The sequence below is a fragment of the Theobroma cacao genome, chromosome 5, assembly GCF_053813885.1.
Source record: "Theobroma cacao isolate CCN51 chromosome 5, ASM5381388v1, whole genome shotgun sequence".
Taxonomy (NCBI): Eukaryota; Viridiplantae; Streptophyta; class Magnoliopsida; order Malvales; family Malvaceae; genus Theobroma; species Theobroma cacao.
In genome coordinates this window covers 32,279,399-32,299,933 of record NC_142643.1, presented here as the reverse complement: position 1 = coordinate 32,299,933, position 20,535 = coordinate 32,279,399, and the positions used below count along the sequence as shown (strand labels likewise).

The following is a 20,535-nucleotide window of genomic DNA, read 5'->3' as shown; positions in this document are numbered from 1 at the left end:
GACGAAAAATTAATATTTTATTTGTTTAAAGTTGGAAACAGCTTAAAATATTTTAGAATACGATATTTGACAATGGTTGCTCACAAGGGAACAGAGAAACTGATAGTAAAGCCTTGCGGGGTTTCGGGTTGACATTCTGGGCAATAAGTGTCTACCGGGACACCGTGGCTGTTGTCACGGGCTCGAGGGGAGTACCGGGTCGTGACATTTAATATATTATTGGTTATGTTTATACATATTTGTTTTATAATTTAATATTTGGTGTATATTAGAAAACGATGTCTGCATCTGTAGCCTTTGCTTCTCAAAGTTCAAAAGCAACAAAAAGAAAATGGAAGTATCAAGAGGATGTTGCACTAGTTTCATGTATGAAGGATTTGCACAATATAGGAAAATATAATGCTAATTCTAGTTTTAAAGGTGGTTATTTGTTTGAGCTTCAAAAAATGTCTATAACAAAATTGCCAAATTCAAACTTAAAGGCCAAACCTCATATAGAATTTAGGATTAGGACTTTGAAAAAAGAATGAGCGATTGTATATGATATGGTACAAAGGAATCATACCAATGGATTTGGGTGGGTCGATGAAAGGAACATGGTTACCGTTGGAAATCAAGTATGGGATTCCTACATACTAGTAAGTATTTGGTTTAAAGTTGTTTAAGTATTCTTATTTACTTTTTTTATTATAATATAATTAATAGTATTATGTTTTTATTGTTTAAAGTCACAAAGAGGTTGCTCCTTTCAGAAGAAGAAGTTTTTCCTTCTTTAATGAGCTTAGTGACATTTATGCCAAAGATTGAGCAATAGGAAAAGATGCTCAAATTGTTGCAAATATTGTTGAAGAAATGCAAGGAGGTAACGATGGGATAAATAAGGAAACTCAAGGTGATGGTCCATAAGAATATGGTGTCAATGAAGTGGAATTCTCCACTATTCAACCTCAAACATCAGCTCTTAGAAGTGAGGATACTTCAACAAGGAAAAAGAGAAGGTTAAACGAGGTTTGTGATCCTGTTACCTTTGAATCAAGTATTACTATTGCCACGATAATGGGTGAGAACTTAAAAGAGGTTGGTAAAGAGTTGAGTAAAAGTCTTAGAGAGGTAACCATTAAATAAAAAAGTTTAAGAGTTAGATGGGGTTTTAAGTGATGTAGATGGAAAAAGATATTGCTTAAGCAAACTTCCTGATTATCCAAATCAAATGCTTGTGTTTTTTAGTCTTTCACCTGCTCGAAGACTTGGGTGGTTATGGAGGTTTCTTGCTGATCATTAAGCTCAAATAGGTTTGAAACTTTTTGTGAAGGTAAGTTATTGAAATTGTAACTTTTGGGGACATTGTAATTGATGTTAATGCTAATTGTGAGGTTAATTAATAGATCTAAATTTTTTTGGGAAGGCTAGATGATGAAATTGTAACTTTTTAGGACTTGTAGTTAGGACCTTGTTGCTGTGGGGTTGAATGACTGGTCTGGAATATTTTGAGAAGGTTAGTTAATGGAAATTGTAATGTTTTGAGACCCTATAGTTGGGACCTTTTAGCTATGGGGTTGAATGACATATTTGAAAACTTTTAAGAAGGCCAAATGATAAATTTGTAACCTTTTCAGACTTTTGAGCTGGGATCTTGTAACTAGTAGGGCTAATTGTGTATAGTTGGCTTTTTTTGTACATAAATTTTATGTGATGGATGATGAATGATATTATTTCTGATATTTAGTAAGTGAATGATGAATGACATCAGATTATATAAACTTTATCTATGTAGATTGTGAATGATAGCATATTATTTTTTATATTTAGTAAGCAAATGATGATTAATGATAACCTTCACATATTATAAGTTTGAGAACTTATGATAATTTTAATTTATGAAAGTAAATTTTTTTGTATGAAACTTTATGCAAATTAACACATTAATTACTGAAATGATCTTAGCTATGTTGTTGAAATGGGTCTTTGGTTTGTGGCTGAATGTGTTTTTGAATGTGGTCACCTTATGTTGTGGTTTCCAAGGTTGTGCTACGGATGTTCTAAAATAGCTTTGCATTTATTTTTGCTTACATTGCATTTATTTTTGTAAAGTTTTTGTTTTTTTGATGTATAGTCTTTGGTATTTAACTGGTTGCTATATGATATTAATTATGTAAGATGGGATTGTGTTGGGTGTTTGTATATCTCATAAACAGCTAGGTTCTATTCTATTGAATTTGTTGTTGCCATTGGGCATTGAGAATCGAGAAGAATGGCGTTTGTGGCTACTACCTTTTAGGTAGCTTTTGTAATTCTTACTTACGAATACGAACCAAATTTTTTTAAAAAAAAAAAGAAAAATATAACCCATAATTCAAGCATAGAAATTTTTTGATAGCAATATATATACATATATATATAGGGCATTTTGTTTTATATTCTTATGAAAATATTATTAAAATATGTTCAAGGATAATTTTGATTTTTTTATTTAAATATGTTATTAAATTTATTCACGGGTAATTTAATCTTTTGGTATAAATATTTTATTATATTTTTGTTAAGGGTATTTTATCTTTTGGTATAAGTATTTTCATCTTTTGATAAAAATAATTCAAATATTATAATAAAAGGTAGTTTTGTCTTTTTATAATTCATTCCTTGATTATTCCAAAGCTATTCTTATTAATCAAACATTAGAATAAGTCATAATAACAATTCTTACTCTATTCCATTCCATGAACCAAACAATATAATAATCATATTATTTAATTCTTATTTTCTTATATTTCTACAGAATAACTATTCTATTCAATTCCATGAACTAAATGTGTTGTAAAAAGATTAACTCAAAAGTGGTTAGGGAAAATTACCCTTCCCTTGGGAGCTAAGGATACAAACCTTAGGAAATGGTCTCTATTTGTTGTTGCTAAGGTTTTGGATGGACCATCTCTACCAACAAACATTAATGCTAATATATTATTATATATATGGAGCTAATATGTCAAAATGCAAAGGAATTTTTCCTTCCAATCATTGAAATAAATTATAGCAATGGTGAGGAATATGATGTGCAAAAAACCTCATGCAAATAAATTTAAAATTATATATATTAATAATCAAAATTAAAAATTATATTTAAAATAATTATTAAATATTAGTAAGTATTATATTAATTTTATTTAATTTATGAATAAAAAATAATATATAAAATTAAAATTTAATATTTAAAATTATTATTTATAATCATATTTAGATAATGAATATTTTAAATTTTTACTTGAATTCTACTCAAAGGCATAATGAATAATAGTTTTATTACTCAAATCTTACATATATCTAATTATAAAACTATTTTAATTCTACTTAATCAGATCGAGTAATGCAAAATATCCATTCTAAGAAATTATTGGATATATATTATACTTTGAAACTTGATAACTTTCACAGGTTGGAACTTAAACCTAATTTTGTGCGACCTTAAATTTTAAAAGTATAGTTTAAGTAAGCTTATAAATCACGGGCTCACATTCCCAATACAAAAGACATGCTTGATAGGTGGTTAAAGATCCATATTTATATACCCAAGCCTTACCCCATTTCTTTACTAATGTGGGATCTATGACATTCTATCTCACTTAATTGTTCAATGCTCCAGTTGCGCTGACTCTTTACTTGTAGAGGAGAAGGATTCTTACATTAGTTTGGGTTTACCTCGACCCTTGTATCTCTCATTGAAACTCCATATCAATGAAGATTTGGGTTTGCTTTTATACCAAATGTCATAAGTTGGAACTTAAGCCTAACCTCGTGCAGCCTTAAGCTTTGAAAATAAAGCTTAAAGAAGTTTATAAATCACGGGCCCATGTTCCCAACCCAAAAGACATGCTTTATAGGTGGTGGAAAACCCATGTTATGTCACGGGTTGGAACTTAAGTCCAGCCTCATGCGGCCTTAAGCTTTGAAAATAGAGCTTAAGTAAGCTTATAAATCATGGGTCCATATTTTTAACTCAAAAGACATGCTTGATAAATGGTGGAAGACCAATGTTTATATATCCAAGACCCACCCCATTTCTTACTGATGTGGGATTCATGACATTGTACCCCACCCAATTGTGTAATGCCCCTGTTGTTCTGGCTCTTTACTCGTAGAAGAGAGGGATTCTTACACTAGTTCAGGTCTACTACGACCTTTGTATATCTCATAAGGCCATACATCAGTAAAGATTCATAATTGCTCTAACACCAAATGTCATGGGCAGGAACTTAAGCCCAACCCCGTGCGACCTTAAACTTTGAAAATATAGCTTAAATAAGCCTATAAATCTCGGATTGACATTTTCAACCTAAAAGACATACTTGATAGGTGGTAGAAGATCCATAATTATATATCCAAAATCTACCCCTTCTTTTACAGATGTCGGATCTGTGACATTTTACCCTACTCAATTGTGCAATGCCCCTATTGCACTAGCTCTTTACTTGTACAAGAGAGAGACTCTTACACTAGTTCGAGTCTACCTCGACCCTTGTATCTTTTATGGGCCCTAACATTAGTGAAGATTTAATTCTACTCTGATACTAAATGTCATGGGCCGAAACTTAAGCCCAACCTTACGCAATCTTAAGTTTTGAAAATAGAGTTTATGTAAGCCTTTAAATCACGGACCCACATTTTTAACCCAAAAAACATGCTTGATAGGTGGTGGAAGACCTATGTTTATATATCTAAGATATACCCCATCTTTTACGAATGTGGGATCCGTGACATTCTACCCTACTCAATTGTGCAATGTCTCTGTTGCACCAACTCTTTACCAGTAAAGGAAAGGGCCTCTTACACTAATCTAGGTTTATCTCGACCCTTGTATATCTCATGGGGCCCTACATTAAGAAAGATCTGGGTCTACTTTGATACCACATGTCATGGGTTAGAACTTAAACTCAACCCCGCGTGGCCTTAAGCTTTGAAAATAGAGTTTAAGTAGGTCTTTAAATCACGGACCCACATTTTCAACCCAAAAAACATGCTTGATAGGTGGTGAAAGGCTTTACCCCACTTAATTATGCAACGCTCTCATTGCATTGGCTCTTTATCCGTAGAGGAGAGGGACTTTAATACTAGTTCGAGTTTATCTCGACCCTTGTATCTCTCATAAAGACCCACATCAATAAAGATTCGGGTCTACATTGATACCAAATGTCACGGTTGGAACTTAAGCCCAACCTCGTGCAGCCTTAAGCTTTGGAAATAGAGTTTAAGTAAGCCTATAAATCATGGGTTAACGCTTCCAATCTAAAAGACATGTTTGATAGGTAGTGGAAGACCCATGTTTATATATCCAAGACTCACCTCATCCCATATTGATGTAGGATCTGTGACATCATGTCCCTTGACTTACCGCGCTTGGCTGCACCTTTAATTTCCCTGATCTCTTGGACTGGTGTAGATTGGTCATCTATCGATGCCTTAAACTTTACCATTAGAGGAGTGTTGATGCAAAAGGGGCATCTAGTGGCTTTTGAAAGTTACAAGCACAATGAGACCGAGCGAAAGTACACAATGCAAGACAAAGAGATGATCGCAATAGTGTATTGCCTTTGCACATGGAGACACTACCTACTTAGGTTTACATTCGTGGTAATAACAAATGATGTGTTGACATCATACTTTCAAAACCAGAAAAAACTTAATCCCAAATAAGCTCATTGGCAAAACTTCTTAGTAGAATTTGACTATTGATTGGAGTACAAGCTTAGTAAGACAAATTTGGCGGTCGATGCACTTAGTGAGAAAGCCACATTAACAACCGTGAGTGAAGCTTGGGGTGCTTATGTCTTACATCAAGGAGGGACTACCATAGGATACTATGATGCAATCATTGATGGAGTATGCTAAAAATGGGAAAACTAGACGATTTTAGGTCCAAAATGGTTTTCTTTACACCAACGTATCAAGGTTATATGTGGAGTAACATTGGGGATTGCATAAAGAAATCCTAAAAGAGTGCCATGATTCTAGTTGGCTGGACACCCCGAGATGCACTACACTTTGGCATTAATAGAGGAGAGCTACTTTTGGCTGCACATGAGAGAAGATGGGGAGAATTATGTACGAACTTGTCTGATATACTAATAAGACAAAATGGAGTAGAAAAAGGTGGCAAGATTACTCAAACCACTACATATACCTAATCTCCCATGGAAGAACATGAGTTTGAACTTTATCATGGGAGTGCCAAAGGTAGATGGATTGAGGTGCGTCATGGTCATGGAAGACCATTTCTCCAAATATGCCATTTTCATCCCCGCTAATTGTGAATGTCCGATCGAGGAGGTTGTGAGATTATTCATAAGGTATGTTGTTAACTACTAGGGTGTTCCATTGACAATGATGGGATCCGAGTGAAACTTTTTCACAAGTTTTCATCTTTAGACAAATGGGCAAACCGAGAGAGTGAATGCCCTATTAAAGATGTACTTATGCTATTTTGTGCATAGCATGCAAATTGATTGGCCAATGTGGATAGATGTGGCAAAATTCTCCCATAACTTATAACGGAGTGAGGCAACCAGACAAAGCCTTTTCGAGTTAGTGGCAAGACAACAATCTCTCACGCCAAGTATCGTAGCAGCAGGCTACATTAGTCCAGCGCTTGCAACTACAAACATGCTCGAGCTTGATAAGAGCAACTAGACTTAACTCAAGCCTACCTACACAAAAGCCACCAAAAAGATGAAAAAGTGGGCCGATCCATCTCGAAAAGAAATACATTTCCAAGTAGGGTACTTAGTGATGGTAAAATTGCTTAAAAATAAGGGTTTTCACAAAAGACTAGTTTGACACTATGAGGGACTGTATCGAGTATTAAAGAAGGTCGAAAGGGTGGCATACAAGTTGGAGTTGTTGCCTAAGTCAAAGGTACATACAATTGCCATGTTAGTATGTTGAAGCCTTACCATGTAGATGAACACGATCCTAGTAGAAAGGTAAGCCACAAAGCGCCGGTAGGGATCAAGGCAACATATGAGTGAGAAGTGGAGCAAATGTTGGCCTATAAAGTGCTAAGGTAATAGAATTATAGACCGAGGCACCAATATTTAGTGAAATGGAAAAGGCTTCTAGAGAACGAGACAAATTGGGAGTTAACAGAGCACTTATAGTAGTTCCAAGACAAAGTGGAGCTTTTCCATGACAATGAGGGCATTACTAAATTAAGTAGGGGATAATGTCATAGCCTAAAAGTTTAGACTAGCTCAAGCCCAACAAGTGGGCCAAATAGCTCAAACAACAAATGCCAAAGACAACACATTCCAAAAAAGTGTGCGAAAGCCAAAAATGCACAAAAGGAGATCGTTTGAGGCAAAGACATGTGAGAGGTTGAATGTAACGTAAAAGTGCATCTCTTAGCAACAAAGGCTTTGTTGGATTGAGTGGGGAGGATGTCACAACCCATGAGTTCAGACTAGTCCAGGCAAGCTAAACAACTTAACAGCTTAACAAACAATAGCCCAAGCAAGCTAGGTAGTCCAGGCAAACTAGACAACCCGGATAGGTTAGACAACAGGTCCGCCTGTGCAGTGTAATCTAATTTAAACTCTTAGATTTGTTAATGTATATTTAAGTTAAGATGTAAATTTTCTAGATTAAATTAAGATTTGGATTTAATTTGAATATTATGTTTTTAAATTAAATTAAATCTCTTATTTTTTATTATCTTAAATAAGATCATTCTTGTTATTTGTAACACATTTTATTTCTTAAAAACTCTCTTTTCTTATTTTCTTTTACTTTTACTATTTTGTGAGTTTTAAAGCTTTCGCACGGGATCAAGCTTAAATTTGAGCAGGCACGTGACAATAGCATTCCAGTAAAGAAAAAATACGTTAAAAGAGATAAAATAACCTTTGTAAAAAAAAAAAAAAACCTTCATATACTGATTACAGAAAAAATCGAAATTCAAAACAGAAAACTCTCTTCACTTCTTTGTCGTCACAGCCTTACTCTTCCCCTGCGTAGCCACAGGCGTTCTTCTTTGCCGCTTCTGCAGGCCACCGCCATAGCCGCAGTCGTTCTTCTTCTTCACGGCCTCTCCCTCCGTTTGAGCATTTGCAGTTATTATTTATTTCGGATTTAAGTTATTATAAAACTTCGCATAAACTTTTTCGTAGTTAGATTGAACTGAGTTTAGGAATTTGAATTGATTAGATCTTAAGAGAAATGGCTCCTGCGGCTCCTCGATCCGGTGATGCGATCTTCGCCAGCGTCGAACGCGTGGTAAGATAGAACGCCACTAAAGAATTCTCTAAATTTTCTAATTTTCTCATTCTGTTTGGAAATTGGAGGAAAAAGAAAAAGAAGAAGAAGAATATAGCGCTACGTGCTTGGAGTCTGGTCCCATTTTGTTAATTTTATTTCCTGTTTTCTCGTTTGAAAAATTGCAAAAGAAAAATAAAAGAAACATTTTATACATAAAAGTTTTGACGGTTCGATTTCGTTTCATTTTCTTTTATCATTTTGATTTGTTCTTATGTCCTGCATCAGTCTTTATGACTAGAGAGAAACAGAGAATTTTATGAATGGAGGGGATCTGGTTGTTCTAAGTTTGATTTAAAGAATCTGTATAATATATTTTTGGCAACCAAGTGAAAAATATACTGCCGATTGTGTTGCTGTATATAACTGATATGTTGCTGATTTTTGGAATTTGAATTGGTGTAGAATGCAGAACTATTCACTTTGACTTATGGAGCAATTGTCCGTCAGTTGCTTACTGATCTCGAGGAGGTTGAGGAGGTCAACAAACAGCTTGATCAAATGTACACTCTTACCTTTCTACAAACATTTTTCAGTTTCGTTCGATAGTTATTGTCTGTAATCATTTGATCAACAGATGCTTTTACGATAGGTTTCATGTCATTGTTCTGAAAGTGGGATACTTGTTATGTATTTGATCATCTTGATCTGCTGATGATTGACTATATTTTTTATTATATAAAAAGGTTACTGTATTTGAATACTGCTATCTTTTTTATCATGATAGTAGCATTATGCCAACCCATTAATATTTGGGTTCATCCATGCATCGTGTATGCGATGAATCTATGAATATCTGCATGCATCTTTGTTTTTCTCTCACACTCATTTAGACCATGCAATCTTTCAACTGGATGCCATGAAGGATTGTCTTGCGAACTCAATTAGTTGACAGTCCCTGGAAAACTTTTCTAGTCCTACATGGAGTGCAAAAACTTTATTCTGCATATACTCCAAAATATTTTTGATCTTGCTGGTGGGGGAAAAATTGAAATTTACTTGGTACGCTTAAGGGCAACAAACTTTAAATCGAATGAATTGTTGCGTGGGCTATTTATACCAAAGGTTTACCAATCATTACCCATTGCTGAAACATGAGAAGCTAGGTAATTACACTTGGATGGGAGCAACCAGAAATCTTGCTGTCATTGTTTGATTTTGATACGCAAGAAATTGCTGTTCATAAAAGTATAATGAGAAAAGGGAAAAGCTGTTACAATATGGTTGGTTCTTCACAAAGTTTTTGGAGCTTTCTACACTTTTATCTTGAGTTATTGGAGCATTCTAAACCTGTGTCTTCAATTATATTCAATAGTCAAAACTATTTCTTCAATCCTCATTCATGTCCATAGTGAATTTGTTTTTTAGTTAATTCTCCATATCAATAGTTGCGTAATCTTCTATATATAGTAAATGGATTGTTTGCAGTTATTCTTAATTAAGCATCATGTGCTTACCATTAAGAAATGCAAATGATTATTGTGATGGCTCTAAGACAAGTTTAGATACCATTTGATTGCTGGGAAGAATGTGTGCCCTATTATTTATTTATGAATTTAGATGACCAGGAGATTACGTAACTCATTGACATGTTTCTTTGGAGAAATAGTGATCTGCTTCTGGTGTTAGGGGATACCATGGGATTCATTTTGGGAGGAATTTGGTGTAAGTAGAAGGAAGCTTTGAGGTTCATTATATTCTCCAGTGGGGATGGGAGGAGAATCATTTACATGATGAATTTGGTAAGGGGAGACATCATTAGCATTGTATGCTTCTTAATCTGATTTCTATTTTTTTTTTTCTTTTGAGAACTGGGATACTGGTTTTGTAAGAACAGTGCAAAATAAGGAGCTAGAGTAGATAGTTGATTGTTTTCAACTGGTCTCTTATTTGTTGTGTGGAAGATATAACAATCAGTCAAAAGGCAAAATTAGTTTTGGGTTAAATTTCACCATAGATGTGGTGCAGAGGCAGGTATAGGGATTGAGTGACGGTGGAAAAGAATCAACCACAGTTCTGTTGAGTAGTAGTTGTTAGACTGTTCTGTAGTCTGGAAATATTAGTTCTGCTGTTTCTTTCTTGGTGCTTACTAAAGGGACTTAGATATTGACCATCTGATGGGGGAAATTTGGAGTGGATAGGATGTGATTTTGATTGCTGCACAAGGGATGGAGGGAGGGGGCAGGCATCATCTTAGTAGTTATGTACTTTTGTTTAGATTTTTGACTGAATTGAGTGTCTCTTCCTGGTTGTGTTTTCTTCTTTTTAATCTGTCAGCTAAATTTATAAACTTGATTATGATGAGATTCAACTATCTTAATCTTGTTTGGGTTAATTGTATATTTTGTACCTGAACTATAGTGAAACTGTTGATTTGGTAAAGTTTAAAAATTTGCGATTAAGTACTCAAACTTTATTTCTGTTAAACAATTTGCACCTTTTACTAACACCATTAGTCAAATGGGTAATGTGGCAAAAAAACAGCCAATAAGAATGCACTATATGTTTAAAAATACCATGTCATGTTTTACTTTTTGCCAATTTTTAATTTATGAAATTAAAAAATGAAAGAAAAATTAAAAAGAAAAATTGGGGATTTAGAAAAATGAGGGGAAAGAGAGGAAATGAGGAGAGAGAGAGGGAGAAGGGAGGGGGGAGGGTCGGATGGTACTGATTGGCTGGTCCGAGGCAGATCAGTAGCGGGCTGACCCTCCCCTTACACCCTCCCTTCTCTCTCTCTCTCTTCCCTTCCCCCGTTCCCTCTCTTTCCCCGATTCCCCTCTTTTTTTTTTTTTCTCGAATTTTTTAGCAATTTTATTCTTTTTTCTTGTTTTCTATTTTTTATATTTTAATTTCGAAAATAAAAATTAAAAACAATTTTTTATTTTTTTTCATTTCAGAGATAAATTTCAAGAATTCTTTTTCCTTTTTTTTTCATTTTCCAAAATTTTTAATTTTTACATTTCAAAAAAAAATATTTATAAAAATAAAAATGTAAAATGACGTGGTATTTTTAGATACATAGTGCATTTTTATTGGCCCACTTCAACCATTTGAATAACACCGTTAGTCAAAGGTGCAAACTTTTAATGGAAGCAAAGTTCGACTACTGAATTGCAAATTTTTGAACTTCAAGTATGAATTTGGCAGTTTCACTATAATTTGAGTACCAAATGGATAACCTTTCTTGTTTATTGCGTGCGTAATGAATTACTAGGATTTCTCAATATTGATAGCCTTTTATTTTATGTAATTTAGTTAAGAAGTTGATTACATGTTGTCAAAATTCAGACTGCTTAACTACTTATATTACTTTGCAGGGGTTATAATATAGGAATTCGACTAATTGATGAGTTTCTGGCAAAATCTAATGTGTCCAGATGTGTTGACTTTAAGGAGACAGCAGAAGTGATTGCAAAGGTCTGCTATTATTATTAGGTTTATATTGCAAAGGTCTTTCATCTGTTTCATCATAAGTCGTACTCTTTGTTGTTTTGAAGTTGGTCTCTGACCTTCTGTTCACAAAAGCTATTTGGAGTAGTGCGTATTTTGCTTTATGTTTTCTTTAAACATTATTCATTCCTTCTTATTGGTTTTGAGCTGAAGAAAAACAATGAGCAAAGAGTAACTGGCAGATTGAATTAATTGATGAACATGGATGGAATTGAACTTTGGCTTGATCTTTAAATGTGATTAAACTCGTCAGATGATGTAGGATAGCTAGATGATTAGGATTTTTGACAATTTTCTTATCTGGGTTCTTGATAAAACGAAAATTGAAGAAAGAATAAGTGAAGAACACACCTAAGGTTGCTGGAAAAAAATCTGATAATAATTCTCTATCTTAGTAGAAAGAGTAAATTAGATTAGATATATATAGAAAGAGTAAATTAGGACTTAGGACTTTAACAATTACTTGGACTCTAAATAGGAAACCTACAAACTTAATATAAAACAACACTCATACCCCATCGAAAGATGGATGCAGTAGCTCAGTAGGAATATCCTATTTGACTGAGTTGCTTATCTTTTTGCTTTTCTACCAGAAACTTTATCTATTAATGTTAACTGCTTTTTACAACATGTCAGCTGGATCACTAATTTATTTTCTTCAATCAAGCAGATCTAGATTATAGGCTATGATTAGTAAACTGTTATGTATGATATTAGGGACATACTTGTTCTGTGGAATCTAAATTCTGAAATTGAAAGAAGACAATAACACGTGCATGAAAAGATGGGAAAAAACTCTTCAATAATCATGCATATACATTTTTATGAACTGGATGCCCTTTTTTCCCCCTTTTAAGTTGGATCCTTTTATTGTTTAATGAATACAAGTGAGCTTTTGAAAGATTTATGAATATTTTTACATTGCCATAGGTTTGAAATATTTGCTGGTCTTGTTTGTGCTGAAGCCATTGAAATATCATCTTAGTTCTGTTTTTAACAATTATGAAGTGGCCCCAAAACTTGTCAGTCCTAATGAAGCTTCTATATAGGTGGGTTTCAAAATGTTCCTTGGGGTCACTGCATCTGTTACGAATTGGGATGCTGATGGGACCTGTTGCAGCATTGTTTTGGAGGATAATCCCCTTGTAGACTTCGTAGAGCTTCCTGATACATGTCAAGGTCTCTACTACTGCAACATCTTAAGTGGAGTCATAAGAGGATCCCTAGAGATGGTTAGTCTCATCCTTCTATTATATAGTTTCAACTTTCAAGACTACGATCCTGTTTTACCATTTTGCATTTAGTGTGATATTAGTTACGAAGGTTGGGTTGCTAGCCATATGCTGATTTGGCAATTCGTGTTTGCTTGTTTTACCCATGTTGTATAAACATAAGTTGTTAGCAGTTATATGGGTAAATATGAACACAATATGATTAATTAAACGTGTCAAGGTTTTAAAACGCACTTGGATATGTTTATTAAATGCATAACATGAGACAACACGCTTAACATGTTTATGAAACTGGTCAAATTAAATTTTATACAACATGACATAATTGATAACTTGTTTAAATGTTTAACATGATAAATTGAATAATTTTTTGTTAATAATGTAATGTTAACATACATAGAAATAAAATATAATTCTATCATTCAAATTTAGAACTAATAATCGTAAAACAGCTATAACAAAACAATAATCCATCATACATATGAAAAATCTATTGACATCAACATAAGAGAACCATAATAAAATCCAAATAATATTCATACTCCATCAACATAATAAAACACCAAAAGTTAAGGGTGAAGACTCCCTCACCACGTCACAATGCCACAAAATCTATTTATGAATAGAAACAATATATTAATAAAATTGGATAAACTTTACATCCTAACGTCTGGCTCATTGATTACTGCATGATCTCTTTACTTAAAGAGTATGGGTTTGAATCCCCTTTTTCTAAAAAAGAAGAAAAAATTTATATGGTTTACTATACGGGTCGACACAGTAATGCAATTAACTAAATAGATTTTAAACGAATTAAGCATGTTTGACACGTTTAAGACACAATTGTCGTGTCTTAAATGTGTTGATACGATTAATACACGAAATATGGTTACCTTAAATCCAAACTCACTTTTTTGTCATGTTAACATGTCATGCAAAATTGTCAGGGCCAGTCATTTGTTATTTTATTTTCATTAATATTTGTGTAGGACATCTATAAACCCCACATCTCTTTTATCTTTTTGTTTAAACCCCACACTTCTCTATCTTTAATAATCATAAATGAAAGTCAAGAACTTCTTAGGTATTGTATGCAGTGAATTATTCATAATTAGTAACAATTCAATTGCACCTGAACATTTGGCTCATTAATTAGTGCATGATCTCTCTGCTTAAGGAGTATGAGTTCGAATTCCCTTTCTCTCTCAAATCAAAAAAAGTATTATATGTGTACTGACAGTTTTAACCTTGCCTACAGAATTTATCTTGTGTTGTATAGAATTTCAACCTATGTTTTATGCTACCATGATCGAGGGAGAATACTCACCCTTGCATTTAAGACTCAGTTGTATCGTACAAAGGTTCAACCTATATTTTTTATAAAGCTTGCTATTTTAAGTCTCTGATACATCAATCCAGATTATTGTTTAATGCCACGTGTCAAACATTAACCTGTATATTCAGACCATTTATGGAGCAAATAATCCATTCTTCTATTTCTTAAAAGAATAGGAGGGGGAAATAGAAAATACAGATAGATTTCCGGTTGTTGGTTTATAATATTTAATTACTGAGACAATCAGGAGTTGCTTGCACTTAGTTGCCTTATTATCTTCTAGCGCTAAAGCCCCAACTCAAGCTATCGGTGTCATCCTTGTCATTTTCATCACTATGCAAATCTCTTGTTTGTTCAGGTGTCAATGAAGACTGAAGTTACCTGGATCCGTGATATGCTTAGAGGGGACGATGCATATGAGTTGCAGGTGAAACTTTTGAAGCAAGTTCCGGAAGAGTACCCGTACAAGGACGACGAGTAATAAGCGAACCTAGGCCTTGATGTGACAATGCACACTTAACCATAATATTATTTTTCCTATTGTCCTCAATGTCTTCATGAAGAATAGGAGTTGAAAAACACTTGACTGGATATACAGTTGCATGCCTATTAAGGACCAGAGTGGATTTTCCATTTTCATTGAAGGTTTAGATTATCCATTTTCCCAATATATAAATGTTATTAAGGCTGCCGCATTTATTATGTTTCATTTCTCTGTTTATGATCTGAGTGGAATTTGTTTTGGGTTTGTCTTTGTCACCTTGTTTTTCTCGTGCTGCTAAACCAATTAATTAGCACATTATGAATTTTTTTATTAGTATTTTGTGAATAATTTTTATTTTCATAAAAGACTAAACTGTTAATTTTACTCAATAAAATTATAAAAAATATTAAGTAGAAATAAATAAATTTTAAATTAAGAATATTTTAATAATTTTACGAAGTAATATTAATAGCATAATTCCTTGAAAAACAAAAATTATCCATAAAATACTAATTGAGAAGGTAGATAGCCAAAAAGGTAAAAAAAGGAATCACAAGTTGAAATTATAAGAAATATAGATAGAGTTTATTTATAAAATTAAATACTTAATTTTTTAATTATTATAATTAAAAGTTCACAAGGTAATATGTTCCTCATAATATTTTAATTTGGGAAGCTTTTACATTACTTGTAATATTTCTAAATTCAATTATTTTTCGGAAATTAGAACAAATTTAGTAGACATAGTTGGACGGGAGAAGCTTTAGCAAGGGAACAATTTATTAGGACACGCGGCCATCGCGTCACTATCTTTACTTAAACGCACTGACAAGTTGAAAGAAAAAAGTTTAGCTTGGCGGAGGGACAAACATGATGCAAGTTGCATTGTAATGTAATATATATATATATATATATAGTGGGAAATGACTGACGGGGCCGAGATTCTTGACTGGCCACTGCATCTCAACTAACACAAGAAACAGAAAACCTCCAGCCGACGGAGTGAATTCGTGCCTTTAATTTCACTTCACCTCAACTGGATTCTTTGAATGTGCTTCGTTTCTTTCTACGAAAGGCTTCAGATCCTCAATTTGACAAAACCAATAATTACATGTTAGTTCCAAAGGGCAACAATCACAAGGAAAGAAAACGAAAGCGGAATGGCAATGCCATGGGTCATGACTCTATGGATGGCAGAGATGGTTTGGATTGCTCTAAGTGGATGGGTTTCTTCATGCTTGACGATTGCTGATGAAGTTGCTGACTCTCTCAGAAGTGGTGATATTGGTCCCTTCCATGTTGGCTGAACTCAGCTTCTCTTTTTCTTCTTCTTTCGATCAAACCCACTTCTCCGGTTTGTTTCCTTCCTAATTCTCACAAATCATACTTCTTTTCATCTTCTTCTTTCTTAATTGTGTATAGGATAACAATCAAATGGTTTTTTTTTCCCTTAAAGTTCTGAAATCTTTGTATGCTATAAGACTTGAATGTCCTATTTACCCTTATTTGGTTATTGCTTTGGCTTCTTCCGTGCTTATGTTCTTCATAGCATGTTGAAATGCTTCTTGGTTTTATCGTTATACTGTTATCGTGCTTGTAGCTTTGTATGTTGAACAGAAATTTTCGTTTGTTTTTTTTCCATTCAATCTTTTCAGTTTTGTTTCTACTCTTAATTTGCATCTAAATTATCTGCTCTTCGAGTTCTCATGTTTCCATAAATTGGTCTGTTAAGTAAACGAACCCTAATTCAGGTCGGGAAACTTACAAAATTTAATTTAATAAATAAATAAACTACGAGGAGATTTAGGGACGGAAATGGATGGGGCATTAGGATAAGATTGGTCGGAGTTCATATCCTTGGCGCATCGTGCCTGATTCTACCGTGAAGGTTTAATTCTGTTATTCACATTAGAGATATTCTAGAGCTGATTACAGATAGCTTTTATTCAGCATACAAGTTTATAATGGAACCCGTTTAGAGATACTTATTCATCTCAACTATGATCTAGCCGCATGATTCTACTTTTCTTTTCTTTTCTTTCAGTTATCTACTAATCTGATATTTCTTAGGATCAAACACCTCTATAACAAATTATGAGTTTCGAGAATATATTTTGTTTTTGAAAAAAAACAAAGGTAAAATATAACACAATGTTAACATTGGAAGACTTAAAATATGAAATTTATGCTTTTGGGCATTTGTTGGTTCGTAGATTGATTGTATATCTGCAAACTTAATGTATTGGTTGCATGTCTGCAAACTTAATTACAACTACTGGGCTTCATTACCTAGTTTTAAGGTGACATTTGTCTGGCCTTCATAGTTAAAAGTGTCACAAATGCCTTGCTGTGTTAATCATTGGGCTTGAAGGACATTGGCAAGCTGTTTTGAATGCATTTCTTGTAAATTCCTAGAACATTAGGACGCAGAATGAAAGATCAAAAGTGCATGTTTGATTAGGTTAGACCTGGCTGGTTGTATGGTTTGGATTTTTTTGACATCATTACCATGGTCCACTTCATTTTTCAGACACCAAGATGCTGAAAAAGTTGCTTAGTGTGGATTCCTGCACAAGTAGGGTGATGTGAATCTTCTCATTTCCTGGTTTTCATTCTTACACCTCACTTCTTGTGACAGCTTTGGTGAAAAACTTCAAAAAATGTAATCTATTAAATATGAAATAATACCTGTGCAGCTTGTTAGGAATTCTTCATTTTATCAAGGTTAAACAATATTGTGACCAAGTGCCTGAGAAAACATTGGAATTGGAGTTCACATGCTTGAACTAAGCTTTTTGATGCAATTAAATGTTTATTTTTTTTCAAGAACTATAGATTGAAGGTTGTGATGTGATTTTAGTCCCTTTAAGTCTAAGTTGATGAATTTGACTAAAGTTGTATGGGAAAAGATAGATGTGCTTAAGCTCGGTTCTAAGGGCGTTAGAGTTTTATATAGGTGACTATGTTAACTGTTCACTATGTTACCGTCTAATAGCATGTGACATTGACTACACTGGTACTTTTTGGCCAAGACTTGATACATAGGCGCTCACATGCATCTTATAATTTAATTTGCAAGTATGGAGAGTATATCATCATTGCCATTATCAAATTTTGTTTAACTCTGCTGAACTGTAGGTCAATAATGCTCCTTACCCCTCTCATTGCCAAATATTGCTCCTCATTATTTTTCCCCCCCTAGAATCTCTGGATACATGAATTTCTGTTAGTAATGTAAAGAGAATTGGATAGGGGAGCAGCAACTGCTTGGTATTGTTATAGAGCCAACTTTGGAAATTCCTTGCAGAGTAATCTAGATGAGTTTAGTGCTACCTGCCTGGTCTGGTTTATTCTTCCTTAATTGATGGATCACTTTCATATGTTTTTCTGAGCTTGTTGTGGGTGTTGTGATGTCCTTCTTAGGATAAATTTATTTGAATCTGAGTGATGGCTATTCAACTTTTTCCTTAGTTTTTTTTTTTTTTTTTTCTGGGAGGAGGGGGTTAAGATTTGAACTATGTGACTCCTCTTTGGATGTAATGCAAAATGAGTAAGGGTTCCCACATATTCATGGACAGATGTACATTAAAAAGTTAGTCCAAGAGAATAAGCTACATTGTGTGACATGGAACATCAAAAACTTAATAGGTAAATCAGCAAAGGTGGAAGTATAATTTGGAGAAGGATTAACATTGTATGCATTCAAAGAATTTAACTGGGAAGGAGAAAGGCCAAAGGAACTTGAAGACTTGGGGTTTTTAATTTGGTAATCAGGTATGGATAAAACAAGTAATAATGCAGTTATTATCATGAATAAGATCCTGAAGAATGGTCTTGTAGATGTTAAAAGATATGGGAATAGTAGCATGTGTATCTAATTTAAAGGGGAGAAATGACCTTAATATTGTTATTGTATATGCACCTCCAGGTGGGATTGAATAAGCAATTCAAGATAAAGTTTTGGAAAGACTTGGATTTGTTGATCTATAAGATTTCTCAAGAAGAAAGGATTTTCTTAGGGGGAGATATGAATGAGCATGTCAGGAAGGAGGCAAAGGCTTATAAGGATATTCATGTAAATTATAGTTTCAAAGAAAGAAATTACGAGGGAAAGACTTTTGTTATGGCATCTTGCTTCATGATAGCTAATAAATTTGTAATAAACAAGACGAGCAGTTGATCACTTATATGAATAGGGCATCAAGTACACAAATAAATTGTTGTTTTATAGGACAAAAGAGATCAAACCACCTGTGAGGATTTTGAAATTGTCTATGGAGAAAGCTGGGTTAACAGACTTCCTAGCAGATCCAACAAACTTCTAAGTTTGTTCAACTTGAGAGTTTTTGGAAGATTAGTGGTGATCTCAATGGTGGAAATTTCTTGTCCGTTTTACTGTTAATCTCTTTACCTCATTAGGAGGTAAGATTCTAAGAGTTGCAATGAGGTGAGATGAGTTTAATATTTTTATGACAAAATTGCCGCACTTTATTGGAAATATTTAGTACAAGTCACCTTATCTATTAAAAGTCGCAAATTGATTCCTTTAAAAGGGTAATTTGGGAAAATTAACCTTCGATGATTATTAATTTATTTTCATTACGTAAATTGATATTATCATGATTATTGAAATATTTTGGGAATACCTTATTTTAATGCAAAAATACTATGAAAATGTAGTGTTTGGTAATGCAGGATTTCCAATTGCAGCCAATATGACCATATATGGTTACTAGAAATTTTTATTACTCTTGTCCATGTGCAGTGCTGTACTTATGTTGTTTAACTTATGTTTGCATGCATAGTTTTCCATTTCCTTCTTCCTGTCCATGCTTCTTCCCACAATTAGCACCTTTTAGAGTTTTGATACGCAAATGTGACTTGGAACTTTGTTGCAGCTATGCCAAGCTGAACAGATAAAACATTTATTACTTAGCCGTTGGTAGAAACCAACTTTAATGGAGATGATTCCTTGTAAATCAAATTTGTATGTTAAGTACTCCTGTTGTGGTGATGCAAGTTGGGGTGCTAAACTTATTTTCAATTTGTTTAACATGTTCTGGTGTCCTAAATGTTGCTTTCATTAATTGTTTATGATAGTGGTAGAAAGATTTGTATTTGCTTCAAGTTATACAGCTATCTTACTGAAAAAAGTAACATTGTTATTTATATCTTTGCAGGACAAACCTAAAGGAAGAATTAAAGAGTTCTCTAGGGAACGGTGAGTTGTACAAGGAACATGATCCAAAGGGCGAAATCATATTTAATTTGATTGGTTGGGGTAGCTTGCAATCTTGGTTATTGGTTTTCTAATTTGAGTTTGATAATGTTAGTCCAGCTGTAGCAGAAAGCTACATGGTTTGGTCTTTTTCTTTGATAGGACTACTGGAGGTGTGAACACCATACCATACATTGTACAGAAAGACAAGTTTTCTTCAAAAATATTGCCGCGGTCGGTTTGAGTGGCATTGATGGAAGGCCCCGCCTCATACCTTAGATGAGTTTTGGTGCTACTTCATCCTAACATCACTAATTATAGTAATTTTATACAATTGTGCATTGATAATGACAGTATTATGTCAATTTGTAATAAGAATAATCCAACTACCAATACGTTTGCTTTGCTTTATCTCATGCAACTGTATCTATATACATGTAACAGTATTCATGTGAAACTCCGCTTTAAACTTTCTATGAAGTTTTAGTTATGTAATGCACTGTGAAAATGCCAT

General features: G+C 33.7%; 2 protein-coding genes across 2 annotated transcripts; both read left to right on the top strand.

Annotated features, from left to right (window-relative positions):
* The first annotated feature begins 7,953 nt into the window (after positions 1-7,953).
* LOC18598800 (Transport protein particle (TRAPP) component) lies at positions 7,954-15,028 on the top strand. Its single transcript, XM_007028488.3, has 6 exons — positions 7,954-8,096; positions 8,191-8,259; positions 8,704-8,801; positions 11,619-11,718; positions 12,801-12,983; positions 14,678-15,028. The coding sequence occupies exons 2-6, from the start codon at positions 8,203-8,205 to the stop codon at positions 14,798-14,800; spliced, it is 561 nt and encodes a 186-aa protein (XP_007028550.1). The 5' UTR covers positions 7,954-8,096; positions 8,191-8,202; the 3' UTR covers positions 14,801-15,028.
* Positions 15,029-15,821: 793 nt separating this feature from the next.
* LOC18598799 (uncharacterized) lies at positions 15,822-20,124 on the top strand. Its single transcript, XM_018120718.2, has 2 exons — positions 15,822-16,157; positions 19,984-20,124. Exon 1 carries the CDS (start codon positions 15,964-15,966, stop codon positions 16,108-16,110), a length of 147 nt encoding a protein of 48 aa, XP_017976207.1. The 5' UTR covers positions 15,822-15,963; the 3' UTR covers positions 16,111-16,157; positions 19,984-20,124.
* The last annotated feature ends 411 nt before the right edge of the window (positions 20,125-20,535 follow it).

Bases quoted from the DNA above. Each gene is read 5' to 3' on its own strand.
- LOC18598800 (XM_007028488.3), top strand. From the start codon at position 8,203: ATGGCTCCTGCGGCTCCTCGATCCGGTGATGCGATCTTCGCCAGCGTC. The intron at 8,260-8,703 runs GTAAGATAGAAC...GAATTGGTGTAG, and splicing joins TCGCCAGCGTCGAACGCGTG to AATGCAGAACTATTCACTTT. The intron at 12,984-14,677 runs GTTAGTCTCATC...TTGTTTGTTCAG, and splicing joins TAAGAGGATCCCTAGAGATG to GTGTCAATGAAGACTGAAGT.
- LOC18598799 (XM_018120718.2), top strand. From the start codon at position 15,964: ATGGCAATGCCATGGGTCATGACTCTATGGATGGCAGAGATGGTTTGG.